We start from the raw sequence: 24271 nt of genomic DNA, 5'->3' as shown, positions 1-24271 counted from the left end.
CCTTCCCGAACAATGAGCCGGGACAGCGCGGCGCGGCACGGCCCCGGGGCAACCCCGGCATGTCCGCCCGGCCCCGGCCCCGGCCCCGGCCCCCGCCGCCCCCCAGCGAGCGCAGCCTCCCGCTCCCCCGCCGTGGCGCCCGGCTGCGCCCGCGCGGTGCCGGGGGCGGGAGCACCCCCATCCCGGGAGGGGCCGGGCGGCGGCGCGGGGAGCCCTCGGCAGCGTGCGGGGGGCGGCCCCGGCGGGCGGCGGCTCCCGGGGGCGGTGCCGGTGCCGAGCCGCCCGCCGCCCGTGCCGCCGCGATCCGGCCGAGCCGGGGTGCCGCCCGCCCCCGGCCGCTGCCCGCGCCCTGCGCTTTGTGCGTGCGGCGGCCACCACCATGCGGGGGGAGAGGCACCGCGTGGGACGCGGCGAGGCGGAGCGCCCGCGCCGCCCCGGCTGCTGCACCTCGGGGGGCAGGGCCCCCAGAGAGCCCTGAGCGCCCGGCGGTACGTAGGGGCGACCCTGGGCGGAGAGCACTTCTCTTTCTTGAATTTTTTTTTTTTTTGGGGGGGGTTTTGTTTTTTGTTTTTTGTTTTTTGTTTTTTTCCTGGGGGGTGGGTGGTGATGGTGAAGGGGAGGATTTCTACTGTGCAGCGTTTGCTGGAAGGAAAACCCTGTAGGTGAAACCATATGGGTTCTCAGTGGCATGGCTTAGTGGCTTCTTGGCTTTACAGTTTTCGGGCGGGGAGTGTTCAGGGTGTGTTTTAGAAGGGCTCTCCTGTTTAAGAGAGCTTGAATAGATACGTTTAGAGAAGCAGTGCTTTCCAGGAATTTAAATGAGACCCTTTTTTTGTGGTTGCTTTTCAAGGCTGTTCTGTTAGTTCTATATTTGCTTTTGCAGATTGCTCTTATCAATAGTTAGGCAGCTGTGGTAGCATATAAAAATCGATATTCTCAAAGGAAAAAAGAAAGTCTCGGTGAATTCACCTCTACTAAGCGGTGTAGATCGCTTCTGTGGTCTCTTTTTATAATTTATCGGGAATGTTATAGTCTAATACTCAACTGCCATTTCTAGTTTATTTTGTTATGGCAACGTGTTTCATTTGGTACTAGAAAAAATTGATTGGGTTACTCATTCAAGTAATTTAGTTGATAACTTGGAGGAACGTTTAGTCATGTCATTTCAGATGTGGAGGGAAATGTTAAGAGAAAGGCAGGAGGTAGCGGCAAACATCAAGGTTTAGGGTTTTGCACATTTTTTAATCTGATTTTCCTTTTTCAGTCTTGCAAACTTTCTGAACTTTAACCCTTTTGCAATGAAACTTTCCAGGCGTGGTGTCTGCATCCAGGTAATTTTAATACATATATATGTATGTACATATCTTTTTTTTGTTTCAAAAACTTAGGTGAAAATAATTAAGCTGGTTTTGATAGTGTGGGGCTGTTGGATATGGGGAAAGAATTACTACATTTTTTCCATTTAGAGATGGAGCTCTTGCAGTTTTTTTGTTGATTTTTTGTTTTGGTTTTTTTTTTTTTTTTTTTGAAGGGGTTTTATTATTTTTGTAAATCTGAAGTGTGGTTTAGAGGTATTATTTTTTCATGGGCAGTTTCTGGTTAAAATACTGTTTGACTGGAAATCCTGCCATGGATACCTACTGGGTTTGTGTGTGTCTTGATAAGACCAACTGCTGCACTATGGGAAAAGATGTGCTGTATTTGCTGAACAAGAAGCTGTGATAAAGGGTCTGGAGGTGAGGTCCTATCTGTGTAGTCAAGCGCAAGGACACTCAGCACTGATTTCTGCAGCTGACAACTTTGTGGACACTTCTGCTGTAAGAGGCAGGGCTCCTCTTGCCATTTGCTGTGGAAGTGCTGGATTTGAGAACTTGTAAGTGAAGACTTCAAACTATTTGTAGGCAGAAGTCTCCTCTGATTGAGTTTAGGATGTCTAAAACTCCTAGTGTTGTAGTCAGAGAGCTCTTTTCTGTTCTCCACCTCAGCTGGGCTGAGGACAGGATTTCCCAGCATTGTCCACACTGCACATGCAGAGTTGGAGGATATGTACAAAATGTTAGAGGTTTGTTGCAAGGTTACAGAGTTCTATATCTGTGGTCTGTTATGTGTTTTCTACCAAGGAAATGAAAATAAAGGCCAAACAATAGGGAAAGTGTTACAAAAACTTTTTAAAGGGAGCTTAAAGAGATGCTAGGGTTGCGTATGTAAACGTCCTAGTGGAAAGGTGTTGTGGATGAAGTTGTATGTCCATCTTCTCTCTCATTCTTTGAAATCTGTAAAATGATTTTTATGTGCCCTCTTTGGTTAAACGTAGAGTTGTGCATAAGTAAAATCTGGTGATTTTGTTTCCTGATTTAAGATCAAGAAAAGAAAATTTAAAAATAACTGTAATACTACAGAATTTGGTTTGCTTTTTTTTTTTTTTTCTATTGCAGATTAGTTAAATAAGATAGAAGAGCATCCTGGTGGCAGCATCCTAACAATTGCTTTGTAAATTGATGCTGTGTGTGCTGCTTACTGCATATACTATTGGGGCATGCTGGATTTTACATGAGTTCTTGGAATGCTACTGGCTCATCAGAAATAGTATGCAAATCTCTCTGCAGTAATTTTCAGATTGTGATTTGGAAACTTCTCTGTATTTGCTAAGGAACTGGCTAGCAGTCTACAGAGAAGTACTTGGGCATATGGTATAGGCTCATTTTCCATGTATTTAGCTACTAATGGCATTAAAATAAGCCAAAACACTTTAAATACCTCTCTAATATTAACGATCTTGTTAAGAATTTGCTGAAAATACTACTAAAATCACAGACGTGTACAAAGGCTGCGTGATCAGTGTAAAGGCAAATTCAGGGAATAGGGTCAGTGGGAAATCTGCTGATCTGCAAAGGTCTGCTAAGATGCTGGTTTTGCTACAAAAAAAATTGGTTGCCCCTGTGGCGTTGTAACTTTGGAACAAAGACATAGGAACTTGCTTCAAGGAATGGAAAATCTGACTTTGCAGCTACTTTTGTAGTGAAGAGATAATTTGTGTTGAGTAAGGCTGTTGGCTTCCTCAGCCTAAAGGTTTACAACCCTTAAATAGCTCTTCCTGACACTAAGCAGTATCCCTTTCATGTGTTTGAAGTATGTTAGAAAGGCTGGCTGGCAACACTGGTACTGATGAATGAAAAAGAGAGAAATTTTCAGCATCAGATACTTTCTTTAAATTATTTCCCATGTTGTTAGTTATTACCAAGCATTAGACTGCCACACTTGAATATAATTAATGTAATAAATGGCTTATTAGGTGCCATCTGAACTTTTGCCTTGTTTAATTATAGAAGCTTAGTGCAGTGGTCTGTGTACAGTATTCACCCCAAATAATTGCTTTCAGACTTTTATCTGACTATGGTTATTTTTGGAGCAGCTGCATACATGGCTTTTCCCTGAACTTTGCACTTCTTAGGCTCTCACTTGCAGTCCTGACACTACATTTTCAATTTGCATAACTAAAAGCAGTTGCGTTTTGATTTTGCTGGTAGTAATTCAGAGCAATTGCTCTGCATGCCATTCATATGTTAATGTGTTTTGAGCTTCCTTAAAATTTTCTAATTCATGTTTAGGTATCAATCAATCCATGACACAAATGGGAAAGCTGTAATAATTTCTTTTTCTTGAAGTTTTTAAATGGTTACTGAAGTTAAGAGTATTTCTTACAGTGACGTATGTATTGAAAATGATGTTAAAAATGTAAAAGGAGTGGCATGGTATGAAATCTGCACCACAAAGGACTTTCGATATCAGGTTTAGATTCAGCAAACTCTTCTTCATGTGCTTAATTACATATATTAATTTCACAATAACTGCCATCTTCCTCCCGTAGAACTCATGGTGACATATTTAGAATGCAAGATCATGTGAAAAGCTGAACACACCTCCCATATTATACCTGAGAAAAATGTAAAAACTCTGGTACTTGTTATTGGGTTTGTGAACATTTTGTATTTTAGATCCAGTCTTTTCTAAGGTGCAACCATAGAAAGCTGATTTTCTTGATCTGTAACATTTAAAAAAAAAACCAGTCTTGTAAAGAAATTCAGATTTCTTTTTATGGGTCTGAAAATTTTACATAGACTAGAAACAATACTTCGGTAGTTGGCCTTGAGGGCAAAGCATGCCAAAATCATTCTGCTTGCTGTATGCGTTTTTCAGAGATTGTCTCTTTCCAGAAGGATAAATGCTTGAAGAGTTAAATACCAGGGAGCTGTTGCCAATGTTCTTGATGAGGGTCCTTGACCTTGGGTGCTTGCACCTGACAGATGCTCTGGCAGACCTTGTTGGTCTACAGATCTTCAAAGCCCTGTTTTGACACCAGTCACTTTGGAGAGGCCAGTTCTTCCATGCTGCTGAAGATGGCCACAGAGGCTTGGAGGAACTGGGGAAGTGGAACAGAGTTTAGCTGTGAGGTGTGGTGGCCTGGCTTGCTGTTATGTTTCATTGGAGGTGCAGCTGTACAGCTGGATGTGTGTGTGTTAGCGCACTGTGCTTTCTGGAAGCTTGTGCTTAAGAAATCTAAATGTAAATGAAAGGTAAATGTTATTCATTGCATAGCTCTGCAGTTGTCATCAGAGTAGGATTCACCGTAGGTTTTGTACAGTCCTCAGTTTATTGTATTAAATTGTAGGAATGCTGTCTGAGAGTAGGGTGTTACATAGCTGGGGTTGTGAAATGACTGCAAGTGATCTGAGGTATGGACACAAAATCTCTGTAACAACCAAACAGCTTTTAACTTTAGAAAGGAAAGTTTCTTCTTCACATGTGATATGTATTTGTCTGGCTGGAAGATATGTGGCCAACCAGAGAGAGCTTAGCAAGATGGAGAGATTTGTTCTGTCACTTTCTGAATCTGTTACGTCATGGATGGAGCCAGAGGTCTGAAGGGTGTAAAATTTGATGAGGTCTCTTTATAGGATCCTCAGTTTAAAGTAACTGTGCTAAGTTCTGTATTTAATTTTGGTAGCGGAATCGTCTTTTAGTCCATCACTATAAGGACTACTTTTGGTCTGGTCACTGTCATACCAGTTTCTCAGCAAAGGCTCTGATCCTGTCTCTGTGAAATACCAAGTCGCGTGTGCCCATGATGTTCTGAGTAAATACCTTCTGTGTATAAAAATGTAGTGATGTACTCTACAATCATAGTCCAAAATGCCTTCAAACTTTGCATAATTGAGTAGTGAAGAATTTGCCATTCTCTCATGAGGCTAATGCCTAGCTGAGAAAATGCTAGTTAAGAGTGCTGTTTCAACACAATCTGAAAAACGTAGGTGTTTTATAATTCACTATACAAAGCAGGAGGTGTTTGGCTCTGGACTGACAATGGAATGTCGTGCCATTCACCCTTACGCTGCATCAGGGAAGGGAGGTCAATAACAAATGAAAGCTGTTACCATCTGATGGCTGTTCAGTCACCTGTGAAATGTGGTTTCTAATAGACAGGTTTCCACATCATAGGAGCAGCAACTGCAATTAGATGAGCAGAGCCAGCCCCCTTGTCAGAAGCCTCATACATCATGCCTCATCTTAGCCTCAAACCGATCCTGCCAGTTAAGTGTTTCCAAACACAGCCCGGGGACCCGTGATTGCTCTGTCTGCTGGTGGAGAAAAGAGCATGTTTATTGTCAAAGCTGTTGGCCTTTCTCTCCTAGAAAGGCTTAATCTTTAAAAGCAGAAAAAAGTAGAGCCTATGATGCCTTTACCTGGTCTTAAAATCAAGAGTCAAACGTGGTTAGAAGGGGAAAAGGGATTTTACCTTGGTATTTATTTTAAGGATCCTTAGGTGCACAGGTCTAGGTCAAATGCACTGAAACGCCCACTGCAATGCCCACACCCACAAAAGATCTGCTATAACATTCTAGGTGTTACTAATTAGCATATCTATAAAAAATTCCCCAATGAGAGGCTTAAATGAGCCTCCCTCCCCAAGGAGCCTTCCCCTGGATGGCTCTATCTTAGTTTACAGAATGTGTTCTGGAGAGGACCTTGGGGTCTGGGGCACACTGATCCCTAACTACGAAGCTTCTAAAATGTTTAGTCTCCTAGCTGAGCAAAGAAGTCCAAGAATGCAGGCAAAAAGCACTAAGAATACAGAAGCTGTAAAAAGGTATAACAGGGGTATAAAAGAAAAGGCAAAAAATCTTCATGGCATCTCCTACAGCAGCATCCATGAGGTTCTGGCTCCGTGTGAATAAGTTGCTTGCAAAATGTTCAAAGGCTTCACTGGGTTTAGGATTTCATCCTGTGGAAGCATTATAGAGGGCACCATGTGTCTCCCAGTGAAGCTAACTAATCATGTCCAGACGTGGTAGTAGTTAACTGACAAATTGGCTGAGAAGTCAGTGATTAATTTTAACAAATGAGTTTTCTTTGAATGCAAGCTCATGCATGCCCATTATAACAGCATGCCTATGATAAAATTAGAGATTTTTATTCTTTAAGCTTCAAATCTGCTTGTGTATGATTCTTTTTTCCAGTGTCTTAAAACATCTGCCTTTTGTGGGGAGTATAATCAGGGGAAGGAGACAAACACACAAAGAAAAGAAGTGCTCTTTCCTTCCCAAAAGATCGTAAATACCAATGAAACGTTCAAAGTGATTGCAAAATTCTTTTCTAGTGCTAAGGAGTATTAATATATTGTATCATACAGTCTGTAAGGCCTCTGGTATCTTCAGTGGACCGCAGGTCTAATATCCAGGCCCATAAAACTAGTGAAAGGTTTTGTATCGCCTTTAAGTGGGCTCAGGGTCTAGGCCCCAGCGAGTCCTAGTTTGTGTTCCAGCTGCAGGCTCCTTTCAACAGGAGACTCTGAACTTGGGTGGTAGGAAACAAAGCTGCTAGCAAACATACCTGAGTTGGGTCGTGTTTTTATGTATGGAGGAAGCTGCTTTTAAAACCAAGCCTGCTTGGGCTAAATATATTGTGAGATGTTAGGGAGAAAGCATTCAGAATAAGAGGAGTGTAGGATTTTTTTGAATAAAGCAGTATACACTATGTGACTTTCTTCCCCCTAAAGGTTGTGGTGCTAGCACAGCAATTGCATTATAGCTGCATAGACAAGAAGCCTTATTTCTTAAGAACACAAATGTGGTCTATAGCAAAATCAAGCAGTGATCTGTTTTTAGACATTTAACATGGATACAGTCTTGCGGATGGATGGAAGTTGGTGATCAAACCGCCTTGACTCCACATGCAGATCTTTATTAGCACAGCTGAAGGGCACAGAGTATCCAGGGCGGCTTTGCACAGATGAGTTCGCATGACTGTAGCAGTGTGGTGTTGACAGTTTCTTTATAATATGCCACCTAATTTTCGGAATCTTATCATTCACCCATAAACCACGTGTCCTGATTTAAAGCATAGTTAAAAGGTCTATTTAGTGGAAGGAGTTTTCCTAAGTATAAAAAGGACTGCTTTGACAAAATAGAGAAGAATGTGGCGTTAACAAAGACAACTCACTTTTCTTTTTCTTTCTTTTTTTTTAAGCATACATAACTCTCAAGTACCCTTGGATTTAAAAGACATATAGAGAAAAACCTTTTGAAAAATGGAAGTCTCTTTAAACATTGTTTCTTTCATTGTCTTGACAAACCTTGAAAAGTGGTTTCTGTGCCTGCACATTTCAGAAACAGTTCTTAGGGGGTTTATTATGTGCTGAAACATATGTTTATAAAAAAGACTATAACCTGGTGGAAAAAGTGTCTTATAATAATAAACCTGTCGATGGGCCATATGCTGCCATCAGTATGTTTGAAAAAAATAAATTCTTCTACAAGTGTTAAGTAAGTTTACAGCCTGAGTGTTAAGTTAGGGTCAGACTGTGACTCGCCCTTTGTGGATTGAGAGGGGGAGGAAAGCGCCTGCAGATCCTCCTCATGCTCTTTTCATTAGCTCACAGGGCGGCAGGAGGGCTGGAGCTGGGAAGCACCCTTCCCAAAGGGCAGTGGAGGCTGGATCTCTGTGGGAGACTGCGAGAAGTCCTCTTCCTGTAGCTTTTCCTTCGCCCTCTGCAGATTGGTGCCGACCCAGCAGAGGGCTATGTATTTTGTAGAATTTGATTGAGCATTGTGTGGTCTCTCCTGAGAAGAGCACACCTCTGAGTTAGATTATCTGCATTTTAAAGGTGACAGAAACAGGTATTTGAAGATGGTACAAATAAAAGAGCTCTGATAAATCTCCAATTGGATAAGAAATGTGGAAAAAAACTTCTGTTCTTACTGCCTATTAGGTAGATAATTTTTATTTTATGGATTTTTTTGGTGATTATAGTGCCAGTTTTGTTTTTTAATGTGGGGGACATGGTCATTGCAAAGTCTTTTGTTTCTGAAGAGCAGAAGTAAGATGCAGAAGGTCAATGTCATTTAAGAAGAATGTGACATTTAAGAATGTCATTCTTAAAAGGCACTTTCTGTGTGGGATCAGTGTTTGGTAAATGTAGACACTTTTGAGCCTATTTTACTTTGGACTCACTCACATAGCTCCTGTGAATGGGAGTCGTGCATGTGTGCATCTCAAAAAGAATAGGTCTCTTTGTAACACTGTTTCCACTTAGAAACATACTTCACCGGGAAGTGTTTTAATGGCCTAGTGTTTCCCACCGCTGTGCACTGCTTGTTTTCCTGGCAAGGTAGCAGGTGATAGTCATTGTCAAAAGATGTATCAAAGATTAAGGAGAATTGTTTAAAGTGGTTGACCATGCTGAAGGCTGTGTCAAGTGGTACATGTGGTTGCCATAGTATCTGTTATCAAAATCAAGATTGTCAGCAGAACGGTCCCCATCAGGAGTGAATTCCTTACCCATAGTCTCTCCAGGGTTCTTCAGATAAATTAAAAGTTTGCTCAGGGGAGCAAATTTGCTTCTTGAGGGCTGAAATCTTCCCCCTGGGTGTTCCTGTCCAGAGGTCTAATGCCCTATGTTGTGTCTATGTGTACAAGGCTCCTAGTCTAGAAGAGGGCCTTGGAGACCAAGAGAGTGGAGCAGAGAGGGGGAATCTGCTGCAGTAGAAGCACCCGGACCCCAGCACACATTATGCAATCACCATATAAATGGAAAATAGATTGGATCAGTAATCCATGGAGGAGAGGGTTGGGAGTTATGTGGATGTTCACTGAGAAAATTTGTTGGGTTCATCAGAGAGTAAGGCTAAGTATGGATTGAAGGAGTAGGAAGAGGACAACACTAAGTCAGAGAAGGAAACCCTCTGTGTCTGGTGTGTTCTTACCTTTCCGAGTGAGGCACTTTGCTACTGGCAAGGCTGGGAAGCACCCCAGGACCATTCCTCTCCAGCTTGACAGAATGTCTCCCCATGGAACCTGTAAAGTCCAGCCAAGTTCTTACACCCAGTTGGACCTGAGGGAAGGGTCCTGGGCTTCAGTGCTGCCTCCTGAGCACAGCTGATGAGGTGATGGAGAAGCCTGCAGTGGGCCAGGCTGGCTTGCCTGCGGAATGCACAAGCCAACATGTGCTGTTAACAACTGCAGCGCTCGGAATTTGCACAAACCCACATTTAGTAATAAAATAGCCTGCAACTAGTCAAAGGCACCAGTAGTAGCCAAGCAAGTTTGGAATGTCTAAACCAACCATTTTTAAGTTATGGTGAGCCAAAAAAAATTAGGGAACAGTCCAAGAAATGGAGAACACCTCACTTTTCAGGAACTCTCATATCTTCAAGATGCCTTGGCTGATCTACCTCAGACTTTCCAGTGGAGCTTTCCTTGGCATGAGACCATGACTCTGAAATTTCATGTGACTGGGTTTTACTTTGTTGAAGTTAGGAAGGTTAAAACCAGAGTTTGTTATAGAAAGCTAATCTCTCCATTAGAAATATTTGTGCATAGCTACATTCATTCCACTGTAATTGTTCACTGCTTGTTCAGACTGATTGTATTTTTACTATTTATTTCAGATTTTTTTTAAAGGATAAGTTCAGAGCAGTATAGGTTGAGCCAGACTGTGCATGGCTGGCTATAGGCTTATGTGGTAAGGCAGAAGCATTAGCCCTGTAACTGCTGGAGAAGGATTTGCACTTGGAGCCCTACTCCCACTGTACTATCACTTTTTGGAGTGTCTGGTTTGAGAGATCACTATTTAGTACAGCTTTTCCCTCTCTACTTGGTAGAAGAGAGTGTCTCTGTTGGCCTAGTCACACTCTCACCTCCAGGCAAAAACGTCTCTCATTGATGGCCAGCTTGGCATTTAGGGTTTCCCTTGTGGCAGCTCCTGCTGTGGAACGCTGTGAGGGTGGCAATGGCCTTAGATGGGGATCAGTATTCTCCATGTGTGCGTTTGGGCTGCTCTTTGTTGTGTCTAAATATCTGTAGGCTGTAATGTCTAGCTTCCAAAATTGCAAGATTTCAGATAGGCATTAGAAAACGTAGAGTAAATGTTTGTGGGTCTGGAAGTGCCTTTTATTTTTCAAGTTAGAGGCACCTTAGCAGTGACTTCTGTACAGAGGTGGGACCTGGTTGTGCACCAGCCCTTTCCTCTGCTCTGAGTGCTATTTTCTGAATGATGTGAAGACCACAGCATGCCATTGCAGATATTTGGTATTGTTAGATGGAGCCAAGTGAACAAAGGTCTCTAAATATGCTGTATTTCAAGACATTGAATTAGTTTGACTGAGCCATTTTATAGGCAGAGCATGCAGGGCTGGAACAGATGTCAGGCTGGAATGAGCCCTCACCCTGAGGCAGGGGCTGAGAGTGTTTGAAGTCACTGCTCGTCTGTATTTTTCTTTCAGGGGCTTAAGTTATAAAGCTCCAGAAGAGACTTGGCAGAAGTTAGGAGGTGCTGCTCCTGAAGAGACAGGGTGCTGTGCATCCCTGTTTGGTAGGGCTGTCTTTTAGGCAGGACCACTCAACACCTGCAAACGCTACAGTCAATGAGGCCAGGAAGTGCTGTGTGTGTCTGTGCAAGGCCAGTCTTTGTCCTGTTTGCCATCTGTACTGCTACTGGCTAGCAGCTGTAGCACAGGGGCATTCCTGCTTCTTGCCTAACACACCCCACACCAAAAATACAATCGTTACAGTAGTTTACTATGGGTTAATTCCTGTAAAAGGGTGTTTGTGTGAAATACGGATCAGTAGGCTTTCTAGTTGCTCAGGCATGTTATTATTAGGAGAGCTGAAAAGACCAACAGAGTCAGCTAAAAATCAATGTGCCTCTATATAGGCAGCCACTGAGGAGGGTGCAGGGTGCAGGTAATGTGATCACAGCTACTTAAACCAGTGATCAGATATACCACTACAGTCTGCAAAAGCTTCAAGCAGGAGAGAAACCCTACTGAAAACTCCTGGACCACAGAATTAAAAGAATAAAGTCTTGCAGTCTCTGGAATACATATTGCTCTTGCAAGGTCATCATGAGATAAATAGGGACACTAGCACTAGGTAGAGCACACTATGTACGTGGAACTTCACTCCTGTCCTGTATGATGCTAGGCTCTTTATTTTTTAAAACAATAACTAGTTGCAGTTGAAAGTGCCTTGAGAATTCTTCAGGTGGTGAAAGCACCAAAACCAGAGCCATGAAAGAGGAAATGCAAAGCAAAATACATAGATATGAGGATGCTTCTTTTGATTCCTGAGTTAGCTCAGATATCACTGCATGGCACTGGAGTGCCTTCATAGTGACTGTCTGCATGATTTCTTCAGTAAGCAGGGCCTCGAAGGAGGAGGTCACCTCCAAGAATTTTTATCTTCTTGGTGTTTCTAGAAATAGTATGTCTTCACTCTTCAGGCTGCCGAGCTGCAAAGCTTTGAGTTACTACTGGTGCTGCTCCATCCCATGCTCTCAGATGAAAGTTTCCAAGGAGTGTCATAAATGCGTTGCACAAGCTGAGAGAAGGAATAGAAAACTGCAAAGCCTGTAATACTGCAATATTATAGTATTGTCTGCTGCTGCAATAACCCTGCTGTGTTTGGAAGGTCTCAGGCATACCAGCACCATGGTTAATCAGTCAAGCAGCCAATAGTAATTCATAGCCTTGACTGCTGAGAAATTCAGCATGGCTAAGATAGACATCTGATCCAGCTCAAGAAAGTACAGGCATCTTCCCACAGCAGTTTGCTTTTTGATTGAGACACTTTAAACCCTGTTTTTTTCTGAATTTTCTCACTTATTTTCTAAAGAATAGTTTTAAAAGTATGACACTTTAATTAAAATATCCCATTAAATCCTTGATATTAGTTCCTTATTTACTGGCTTTTAACATTTTAAGTAAAAGAGGGAGGAATGTTAACAGCCGGACAATAAAACAACTGTGCAAGGGCAAGAAAGCTGTTAGATGGACACTACTGGGGTTTTGTGACTCAAAACTATGAGTGCTGGATCTACCCTGTAAATATATGTTATAGAGTGTGAAGTCTTCCTTACCTTAACACTGAATTAAAGTCAGCCTCTTTATATGTGATATTTCCCCTCAGTTGTCTGGAATTGGTTATAAAGCAGAAGTGTGGTCAGCAGCAGCAGAGCAGCAAAGAGAGTTCCTCATTACCCTGCTGCCCAAGTTTCTCAGAAAGTAAAACTCAATGCCACATCAGTTCCAATGTGGTTTAGGGATATAAACAGAAATTGAATTTTTCATTCGGAGTTGCTAAACAAAAAAGTTATGTTTTTGTTCTTTGAAATGCAGTATCTTTTTAAGCGAAAGATTCCCCTCATTTATTTTCTACCGATCTGAAGTGAGGTTACAAAAGAAGACAGTTGCAAGTTCCATGTATGAAAAGTACTTAGGGAAAATGTCAAGTGACTAGGAAACAGGCATGCTAAATAAAAATGTCATTAAGAGAAAAGCACACAGGGTCAAGACTTCCAGCAATGCGGGTGGTTCATTGGTCTTGGAACAGAACAGAGGTACTACTTCTGAATTTTGGAAATCAAGGAGTAATTACAGTGATAATGGTGATGCCAGAGGAGACACACGACTGTAATCTGGAGTTATCAGTCACTGGCTGAAATGCTGGAGAAATAGTAGCAGTAGAGAAAGTACATAGAGTACATAAAGTATTTATTATATTAACAGTGTTACATTTTCCAAGAAAGACAGTGCTTTTAGAGAGCTAATGTCATACACTAGAAGTCTGTTTTTCCCCTGATTCTCTCATGCCTAAGCCAAGTAATTGATTTTAAACTAAAGACACCAGTGTGCCTGTTTCATACAACAGTGTGCTTGGCAGAAAAGTGATATAACAAAATTCACATAAACTTGGATTCTTCAACTCCTGGAAAGGAGACTGTATATGTTACCCACTGATGGAAACATGGACTCCTCTACAGTGTACCCTTGGGCATGTTCTGTTTAAGTGTCTTGAAAACACGTGATTAGTCCTCACGTGCTTTTCCATGCTCAGTTTGTTTATGAAGAGTGTGACATTTACAGTATCTGCAGTCTGGAATACTGCTTTTGCCATAGCTTTTAATGATTATCTCCTTTTACTAAAAAACCCCTCGGAGATCTAGGCAAGGCAATTGCATAGAAGACTTGGCAATACAAATTGTTAACTGCATGTGGTGATAAAGTTAGAAAACACTTTAAAGAAATCAAACTTTCCATTAGCCTGATCTGAACCATACAAATTCTTCTCCTTTAATTTCTCTTCCCTCATGGTAAAAAAGTCTGTTCCTTCCTTCATCAAAAATTATTCAGACCTGAGGGACACTTGTAATTTGGAAGTAATTAGTAAATAAGCCAGATAAATACTATCCATTGAGATTTCTGAAAGCACATTGGATAGGATTCTTAGAGCTGTATCAAGTTGGAACAATTAAAGCTTAAAAAATTATCTCTAGTATGATAAGTCCATTTCATCATAAATTAGTTCACTGTTAATAGTTTCTGCTGCTGTTGGGGCAATCTGAAAAGGTTTAGAAATCTGAAAAAGTAGTTAAAATAGAAGAAAATCTATAACAGCACAGCATCTTTAGACTAAATTTTGACAGTATCCAGATTCTGACTTGCAGTGAGATCTTGCTTCTGTGCAAATGCCATCAGCAATGTTCTGGGTCCACAGCTGAACCTCAGATCTGTGGGTGTGGGTACTCGCTACTCCCTAACTAGCTTTAAAAAATATTTGTCTTGGTTCTGGTAGGGCATAACATACTGTCTGCCTGCTTGTGTAAGAAAAGCTCGGTGGTGCTCGTTCTCTTATGCTGAAGGCAAAAACTTGTGACTGTTACTCTTCACAGATTCGGGCTCTGTAAGTGGAAAAGCAGACTTTGAGGTACAAGATATGTTTGAATAAATGTGGTTTGTAAGTAGACCACTCAACAGCTGCTCACAAATTCATCTTAAAATCTTTATCTCTACTTAAATGTAACTTCAGGATTGTGAGGTGCTACAGAATTCTCCTGTAGCTTTGCATCAATGCACAGTTGGGGTAATGGGAACACACATAGCTGTGCCATTACTCCCTGGGAATAACCTCGTGTCTCTCATGGTCCTCCAGCATCTGTTAGATGTAATATCATGTTTCACATTTGGAGGGCTTATATAATAGAAGTCAGTACAGTTACTGGAAGCACTATGAAATTATACAATGCATTAAAATTGATTAAAACGTGTACTGTTCCCATATAGATTTCCTTCTGCTTTATTGGAATGGTCAATTTGGTTTAATCATTCACCAGACCAGATTTGGTGATTGATAGGTTTACTGCTAGTGGCAGGTGTCCTGCCTGCCAGGGTAGGGAATTTCCAGGTAGATTACCAGCATCTTGCTGTACTGCCTCATGTCCAAGTACTGATTTGTATGAATTTTACTCTTTTCCTAGAGCAGAGCAAGCACAGCAGACTGTTTTGTGTAGATACTGAAAAATTTGAAAGAGTTTGGAGCAGATTAAACACAGCTGAACACCAGAACAAGAGTCTTGTCACTGCTTGACATCATTTATGATTACTGCTAATATATCTATTTGCATTTTTATACCCGTCTTTAGAATGAACTTCAATACATTCTTCTCTAACATTTAAAAAAACCTGACAACCCAGCCTGATGAAAGTAGGAAAATTTTGCTTTGCTTGCAGTCATCCTGTGTAGTATTGTCTATATCTGCTATAGAAGTTTTAACTGTTAGTAAAACATCTCTACTAACACTCTGACTAGAAGTATGGATGTAAATCAGGAAATAAAAGCAAGAATCCTGAAAATTTTAGTAATGTTAAGCATTAGTTTTTAAGTCAGATGAACTTTTTTCCCCATTTATTTAGTGTCTGAATGGGATTGAAGGAAGACTAAACCCCATCAGCAGAATATGTTTGACAGGATTGGGTGTTGCTAAGGAATCAATCTATGCTAAAACAAGGATTTCTTTTTCAGAGCAGTCTCTTTTCATGTTGACAGAGAAAACCTTCTTCTGATTGATTTAGGGGAGTGAATTGGCTTTACTTTATTACTTGTCTTGTGCCTTCAGCACTTAAAAGCTGCAGGCAAGGGTTGGGGTTGTATTATCCTAGGCAAGGGTCAAAATCACATAAATGTTTCATCTCCAGCCTTGCGAACTTTTTTCCTGATTCTCCCAGTGGTTGGTCTGAGTGTTGCCAGTAGCTTTCCTAAACAGCAAAGGGTGCCATGGTGAGGGAGAACTCCTGTTTCCTGGGAAGGGCACGAACCAGAAGAGAAGCAAGCACTGTCTCAGAAGAGGCTCCCTGGGAAAGCAAGCAGGTGGATTTGCTAGGGCAGTGTGGGCAAACCACAGCTACTCCTTGCCACAGGTGTGAGGGGATCTGTTCCCATGGATGCTGAGCTGTCAGTGCACAGCAAGAGAGGAGAGGGAGAGTTTCAGAGGTTACTGACATCTTGATGCGAGCATGGCTACGCTCTGTGCTGGGCGGGAGGATGTGCTTCATCGGCACCTTCTTAGCAGATGCATCCACATCTTCTACAGAGAGTGTGCAAAAGACAGGCAGGGGTTTGCGTGTCTTGGCTACTTTAGGGTAGTCTTAGAAGGAGGGCTTTTTCATGAAATCAGTGATATTTCAAAGGCATTCCTGTTGGCTGAAAACCAAGAAATGCATAGCCAGCATTTGAAATACTAAGAAATATATTAATGAAAATTTTGATAATCCCTGTTGAAAAATTGAAGGAAGGGAATATATTACTGGTTAGCTTCAGGTTTCAAAGTCAGTATTTAAACTGAGACTTTACGCTAAAGATAAGGGCACAAAAACTCTACCAAGTATCTTGGAAAGTAAAGTACTTATTCTTTCACAGATTCATCTGTAGTAGCCTGTAGATCTCAAAATGCAAGGTTTTAGGTTTTGTTGTCTCTTATGATGGTGAAAATTACCATCAAATGATAATTCCACAGATATATCCAGTGAGGATGGTCTCAATCTTATCACATCCTTCTAACTTTTTACAAAAAAAAAAAAAAAAACTAATGCAAATAATCTTGAGAACTAGCAGCTAACTTGCTTCTCACTTACCTCAGTTTCTCACTGTTTTAATGGTGTCAGAGCTTTCAGAGAACCTAATATTTTTTCTGCTACCTTCTATCTTGTAAAGTCGGTTGTATTTGTAGGGAGTGAATGGCAGATGCTGGGAGAAAAGACTTCCTGTGTGCTGCCTGTGGGCATCAATGATTGACAAACGGCAAAGCTATGAAGCACCCAGACAACAACCTTGGTTTCTCACTATTGCTCATACTAGTTTCATGCTGGTAGTTGTTACAGATCCTGTTTCTCTGTAAAATTTCCAGACTGGTAGGATTCAGGTCCCAGTGGTTCATGTCAGGTTATAAACAGCTGTATCCCCCACAGAAGAGATTTCTGTTGATCTAGTCATAGTTTAAACTAATTTTGTCCATGGCCATGCATAAAACAGTGCCAGAATGGAGAAAGAAAGAAAGAAAGATGGGGGGAAAAAAATACTAATACCACTTCATTTTGCTTTAGGAAGCCAACCAAAATATCCCAGCTAGTGTAGGTTGACTATCAGCATAGTTAAGTATTAAAGTATAAAAGTAGTATCAGCATGTTAAGTATTAAAATATACAAAAAAGAGGGGAAAATTGTTTCAGTCCAGGAAATTTCATTTTTAGATTTTAATGTAACAAGGGCTAGACTGACTTCATCCTTCAATTTGGCAAGCCTTCTTCCAGTGTAAAACTTTTCATTCAAGCTTTTGTACTAAGGCAAATAAGCACATAGAAGGCATGTTGTTTGTATGTATATATATGAATATCTAGAAATGAGATGTTAACAATGATAATTTTCTAAATATCCTCCTGCAATTACTTTGCTAACATAAACAAATGGGAACTGGCACTGAGATAGAGCTGAGAACAATTTGTTTAACATTGTTCTATATTAGAGTTTTTAAACAAGGGCTGAGTTGCTTGCTTTCTGGAACAAATGTAAAAAGACAAACTACAGTCTAATAAAGAAGTTAGTAATTAAAAAGAAAGCAAAACAGCTCCTACAGTGTTAGAAACATACACTAAGAACATATGTGGCAGATGTAAAATATACTGCTACACAGAGATGTGGATAATCAGTATATCTCAGAAATGCTGCTGCTTTAGAGTGGAAAATCAAAATTCTCCAATCACTTCTGCCTGGAAGAGTTAGTGAATTTGGTCAAGTTTTTTGTGATGGGATTGAAACAGATCTTTTTTAACTGCACTCTCTGTTCATGTATGTGTTAGTATAAATGTTCCCTTCTTTAAGGAAGCAATTCAGATTGCCCTTTTTCAGTGCAATTACTGCTGTGTTAAGTTCAAGTAATATAGCATCTAAAAACATTTATGGAGCAAAGAAAAGAAGCCTTTTATTCTAACCTTGCCAAGAGCAGAAATAAAATGAGCTGTTGTACTGGAAGTGTAGAACTGCATGAGGATTTGTAACGTCCTATTTCTCGTGGTTTAGTCTTGTGTGCAGCCTGAGATTTGTGTGATTTAATGAGACTGTGATTCGTTTATCCTGTCAAGCTTTAAATAAAAACCCTCAAAGCACTTCCTTCCTTTTTTGAATTACGTGTTTTTGCAAGTATGGTATCAAAAGCTGCCCCTTAAAATGAGGGAGGGGAACCAAATGCAGTTATGTCTGTTGGCTGGATTTTTTTCTTCTGTTTTATTAGACACTATATAGAGTAGTATTATCCACTTCTCTGCGCCTCTCTGTCTTGTTTTGGGGCATTAAGAGGTTCCTGCCATCCTGTTCAGTTACACATGAAAACAGAACATAAGCACAAGCTGCTCCTGAACTCTGCTTTTGCTGGGGGGAATGGGATTAAAACCTCATTATGTGGGTGGGAAATAATAAGTCCCACAGAAAGCCAGGCTGTGCCGAAGATGGGCATAAACTCCTGCTTGTGTTGTGTGTCCTCAGGCACCATCCGTGCCTGTATTGTGGAGCATCCCTGCACGGGGTGTGAAGTAACATTCACAGGGGAAAATATGTGCAACTCTTTTGGGTGCTGATCCATTGCAAAGATCAGTCCAAAAGTGCCCTGGTGCAAGGGCTATGCTCCACCTGCGAAGGGCCAGGGTCAGTGCTCCAGCGTCCCCTTCCCCAGTCACAGTGGTGGCAGGAAGCAGCACATGGACCTGGGACTGGCTGTCCAGAATAAGGGGGAAAGACACAGCGTGGTTCCTGCTGCTCACCCAGGCTTCCCATCTGCTGAAGGAAAATGGTGGTCTCTTTCCCATCTTGGGAGGAATAGAGTAGGATGCTCAGGTGGAGCCTTCCCTCAGCAGTAGCAAGGCTCTCATTGTGCTTCCCCAAAGGGAAGGATGTGATCTTTCTAGTGGAAGGAAGTTTTTGCTTCCAGTTCTCATCCCTGTGGTGCTGAGGTGTCACTGCCTCTGGCAGGTGTTGTTTTGCTACTCCACCAGCACTATGGGCATAGTTTATTTTCAGTCTTTTCTGCCTTCCTTTCCTCTGTGCTGCCCTAAAGCCAGACTTCCTTCTCTCCTGGCCCAGTGCCCCAGCCTCCCCCAGGCCCCTGCTTCTTCCTCTGTGTTGGTGTTCAACTCACTTCCTCCTCACTGATCTCGCTGCAGCAATAAAACTAAATACCTTAATAATGTGGTTATGTGTGAGCGGAGGATGCGCAAGTAAGTGATGGCCATCAGTCTGATCACCTCGTTTCTACACCTGGCTTTTATCTCCAGCCAGCTTGATGTTTCAGTCTGCACAGCATTCAGCTTCCTAGGACCTTCATGGTGGTCAGATCCCCTGGGAACAGCTGCCGTTCCCCTGCAACCTGCAGTTTGTGAGAGGGAGGAGAGCTGCACAAAGGTAGCACAGAAAAACCTCGTGTGGCTCTGTGGTTTGATCTGCGGAGGAACTACTGAGGTGTAAGAGTGGAGCCTGCTGGGATGGTGTTTGTGCAAACCTAGGTCCCTCCATGACTATGCAGGGGCATATTGAATTTCACTTCGGAAAAGTGACTTGCACTGTCTTCGGATATTTGCAGTGGTTTTAAATTGATGTAGATACAAGTGGATTTTTTTCCCCTGCAGTTTGGATCAAGAGACAGTGCTGTGGCAGCTGAAATATGACCAAAACACATCCAAAACACCCAGCTGGTAGATCTGCAAGGGCAGTAAAGATGTTTCATGTGCTTCTTTTCTGTGTGTGAGGGCATGCTGGGGACTGTGGCCCCAGTGGTGATTTCTGCACACGTGTCCCATGGTGGAACCAAGCTCTGTTGGCATTCGCAGCAACTTGAAGCAGCCTTGAACCTTTGCAACTTGCTGTGAACAGAGCCAGGACACAGCAAAGGTGTGGCAAGAGCAAATAGCAAAAAAAGAAGTCAGAAGTAGATAAGGCTGAGTGCAGGTAGTATGTGGCTCAGTGAGGGGCTCCTTGAGAGGCTGTGGGGGGTGATTTGAGTTATGCTGTGAAAACTGCTTGGCTTCACACAACTGTGTGACACTTCAGCCCATTTGTATTTTTGATTAAAGTGCCTGGAAGTGATTTACGCTGAGGTTGTACGGAATTTCATATGGAGTGGTATGTAGTACATTTCTATAGAAACCCTCAGTTAGAATAACAAGACTGTGGTCAGCTCATAACCAGTCTGGAAAAGCCAAAGAGGTTCAATTGTCTCCCCTGACGTGAAATTTGTGAGGAAATCCTGGCTAGAGTGGTGAATCTCAGGGCATGTCAGAGTGAGAGCTGCTCTCATGGCTCCTGAGAAAGGCTGCTGCAGGTTGGGTAGGTGGAGGTTGACCTGTGAGATGCGGTCAGTCACTGGGAAACCAGGTTCTCCCTGACCATTGTTGTCACATTAAACATTTCCACTGGTGGTGGGAAAGTCTGCATGTGAAGGCTAAGAGCTGGTATGGCTATTTTTACTTCCCTCCTGTCAGCCCACACTTGGACAACCTGTACGTGGTCTGTGGGCTGTGGGAAAGTGATAGCTGGCTTCAGTGCCAGGAAGCTTGAACATGATGATGGAGCATGGAGACTAGATATCAGATGCACAGAAGATAACTTTGACCTTCCACTAAGCCCCAGAGACTGATGCATCTAAGCCCCTATGCTCCTACAGAATAATTTAGGACACGTTCCTTGGCAGAAGCTCCACTGAGCATTTCTCCAGCTTCCAGGTTGCCAGCTTGAGTGAGTTTTACTGCAAGTTTCACTATATTTGGCAATTTACTTACAGCCTAAGCTCCTGGAAATGGGTCATTAGTAAAAACAAGTTAAAAAAAAAAAAGGGTTGCTTCACTCCCACCCCCTTTAACTTGAAATCCTAGGTTTTATCAGAGGACCTAAGAACAAGCACATTGCCTGCCTGTGTCCTCAGAAACAAGAACCTGAAACTGCTCTTTCGAAATGCTCTGACTTGGGACACCTGGCTCACATTTAGTAGGTGATTCAGGTTAGTTATTTGAATACCTCCCAAGGAATTTTGTCTAAGTAGATAATTAAATTTAGGTTTTAAATACAGGTTTAAAAGGCAATATTGGAAAAAAACCCGTTCTACTTCAGATTTCTTTGGGTGTTTTTTCTTTATTTCAGAAGACAGTTTCTTCAGTTGCCACAAAAAATACTGAATGCAGCTTGACTCCTCTGAAGGAAAGAGCCAGATTTATCGGGACTAACAAGGAAGTTGTCCAAAAGAGATTTATTAATTAGGAGGCCTAATCACAGCCAGTAAGACAAATGCCCAGGCCATCCACAGGCTGATATACATCTTTTGGCAGTCACCACTCCCCACAGGCTTGCCTGTCTGTTGCTGCCTGCTATATGGCTTCCACCACAGAAATGATGTGATAACACTAAAACCAATTTGGCACTTTCCACATGAGAGGACCAGTGTGTTCCCCACCCTGGAAATGCAGCCTCCAGCTGTCTTGCCCTATGCCAGAGGTTTCTTAATACTCTGGAATTAGCTGACTAAGAGATGAAGCAAACTAACGGAGCATTTGCTATCTGTTCAGGCCGCCTAAGCTTTCCATCAAATAATCCTTGGTCTCATTCTCAGCCCTTTGGGAATGGTTGCCCACAGCTAACATTTGCTACCCCAAATAACCCTGTGGTGACCTTTGCTGCAAAGCTGCAGCTAAGAAAAACCCTGTTTAACATAACAGTGCACATCTTAGCACATCAACTTGAACCATCCTGACCTCTGAGCTGCCAGGGTCTGTACAAATTAATTTCAACAATAGACAGTGTTGAAAGGAAGGAATGTTTCAAAGGAATTAAAAAAATCTCCCTTATCCATCTCTTCTCATTTAAGAAATAGTCAGGAGGCCTACTTTAGAAAAATGAAAAGTGCTCCTTGTTGCAAAACAATGGGCTTTATAAAGGGAGGGGGATCTCTTTGGTTTCTTGCATCTTAGCATGGCAAAATGAAATTTCCCACAACTGGGTGCTGCTTCTGGAAAATCAGCCTTTAATTTCCACTGGGGAATTGCCTTTATTTCCTGGGATGCCTCAAAGATACCATTGGGGTTTGCCTTTCTTTTTCATAGCTGCTGCTAATACTTCTATTAAGCAAATAAGTTAAGTCTTCCCACTTCACTGGTTTGTACCTTGCCTCATGTTTTCCAGGGCTTTTGTGTGAATGACCAGACTGGGAAAGGAAAAAAGCCATTCTCCATATGGCAGTTGAAACTTAAATCAGTTAATGATTGAAGGAGCCCATCAGAAAGGAGATATGTAGGGAAATGAGGTCTTCAGCCTCTGGGGCAGACAGGCTTATCACTTCTGCTGAAGAGGAGGCTGGCTTGGGTTAAGTCTCGGGTGTTTCCCCCAGGGGTAGACTTATTCCTCTGCTCCTCCTCTGCAGCAGCTTTGACTCCAGCAGTCTGTAAGTAGGGAGGATTATTACAGCAGGGGGGTGAAGTTGGAGACAATGAGAAACGCTGATGATAATTTAAAAACTTGTGTAGAATTGCTTTAACAGTTTGAAAGCTGTATGTTGAGCATAGATAAAAGACATGGAAGCTTATTCCTAAAGCATCCAGTGGACTTCAATAATTACACCCATGAAGCCACCTGTTTTTGTTTATTTAGCCAGTGTAATTCTTTGCAATTGTCCTTTCTGGTTTCCTGCACAAATGCTTTTCTCTTTGCAATTGACATGTGCTGCTGAAGGCAGCACAGGGTATGAATCCAAGTGTATCCCCAGATGGTACAGAGGAAGATACCCCCATGAGCAGCGGAGGGGTCTGCTGCCAGCAGGAGGGTGGTGGGGAGCATGTGAAAGGGCTGCCCTCTCCTCCCAAACATTTTCAAAGCCAGGGACTGTGAGGTGTGAGAAGCTGCAAGGGCTGAGGGGGAGAGGGCTGGATGTTTAGTGTAGAAGGAGATAAGGTAAACCGATATTTCTCTGAACTTAGTGCAGCTTTCCACACACAGCCTTTAAGATCCTGTGAGGTTGTAGAGGTCCTCTTGCAACTAATACAGTAATGACCTTGAATTTGCTTCCAGCTCAGCTGTACTGCTGGAGGACAAGGCATTTCTTGTGAGCAAAAAACATTAAAGCAGCACAGAGATTTGCCTGCATAGCTCCAGTCTTCAAGAGATTTGGGTATCCTTTTTGAGGCCCCACTTGCAACGAGGAATTGCAGATAAGCTTCTGCAGTAGTTAATGTGTAAAGTTTTTTGTTTTATTCCCACTGGTGCCTCTCCTTTTGCTTGCAGTGTTGACAAATATACCGTCGGATGCCTTTTTTTTGGGTATGTTTTGGGTATTTTTTTGCTGCACAAAGAAGGTAATCATATGCATGCTTATACGTGCATGCTGAGCAAGATGAGTGTGCTTTCATGACATGACTGCTGTGGGGGGCTTTGGGGGGCAGATATTAGTTTGCTTTAATTTGAAAATAATTAATAATGTGTCTCAGTCCTTTTTCAGCTTGTAACCTGAATACTGAGTCTTGACTAATTTTTTACGCTGAGGCAGTGTGCTGTACCAAACACATATGATCACAGACAATTAGAAATTTTTGTAGTCTCACGCCTGAATTAAGGCTAATCCTTTCTATTTGTTATCAACTTGTGGTTATAAAATAACAAAAGTGGGGGGGGAATGAGCAAATAGTAAGATTTTGTTACAGATTATCTTTAAATTGTGTCTGCACTTGCTATGTGACTCAGTGGAAAATATTAGTAACCTCTTCCTTTATAACTTTGACTTCCTGCAAACTTATCTGTTAAAAAGATCATGCGAGATGCTTCCATTGCAGATCCTGTAAGAAATGTATATTCAGCAGGAGAAACATCTGACTGAGCAAAGACTAACTTACACAGTGGTTTGGAGGCCATGTGTTGAAAAGTGCTGAGGAAACACATCAGGGAAAATGATAAAAAGAGATGAAAGCAGATCAGATGGGTGAAGAATGCTGATTTAAAAATGTGAACCATCTGAACACTGATGAGTGGGCAGGTTGCAGTAACTTCAGGGCAGACCTAACTTGCACAACAGCCGTATACTGTAAGGCAACTCCCACAGGACATCACCTGCAGTGATTTAAAATTGGAAAGTGTGGGAGTGTCGAGGTACTGCAGAGAGCAATCTTGCAGCAGCAGAGTGCAAGGAGGAAATGGGTCAGTTGGAGTAATAGGTTTCTTCACGTGGTTTGTGTGAGCCAAGCCAAACGAATGTGGAGCACTGGGTTATCACAGCCATGATTTTTTTTTTTTTCAGTGTATTAGAAATTGCAATGAAATTTGGTTATCCAAGCGTAACTTTATGAATCCTCTCTCTGTTTGGACACTGCACTGAGCCCCAAAGTCAACTGTCTTTGTCTAATGTTCTAGGCTTTGTCTGGATC

The 24271-nt window shown here is 42.1% G+C and overlaps 1 protein-coding gene across 2 annotated transcripts in view; it reads left to right on the top strand.

The window, feature by feature from the left end:
• Nucleotides 1–93: 93 nt before the first annotated feature.
• Nucleotides 94–24271, top strand: part of ST6GAL2 (ST6 beta-galactoside alpha-2,6-sialyltransferase 2) — a gene marked incomplete at both ends in the record, with an annotated part of 45422 nt that continues 21244 nt past the window's right edge. Inside the window, one exon of one of the 2 annotated variants that reach the window (XM_082279345.1) lies at nucleotides 94–156. Coding sequence is in view for 1 of the 2 variants with exons in the window: in XM_082279344.1 (XP_082135470.1) it covers nucleotides 1299–1331 (33 nt within the window). Of the gene's footprint in view, nucleotides 157–1298; nucleotides 1332–24271 lie in introns of those variants that run through there. The other variant, XM_082279344.1, reaches the window with a different exon arrangement.

Source organism: Coloeus monedula, assembly GCF_965178545.1.
Source record: "Coloeus monedula genome assembly, chromosome: 3".
In the NCBI taxonomy this organism is placed as follows: Eukaryota; Metazoa; Chordata; class Aves; order Passeriformes; family Corvidae; genus Coloeus; species Coloeus monedula.
Note: the sequence above shows the minus strand (reverse complement) of the source record. Positions and strands in the feature narration are given on the sequence as shown.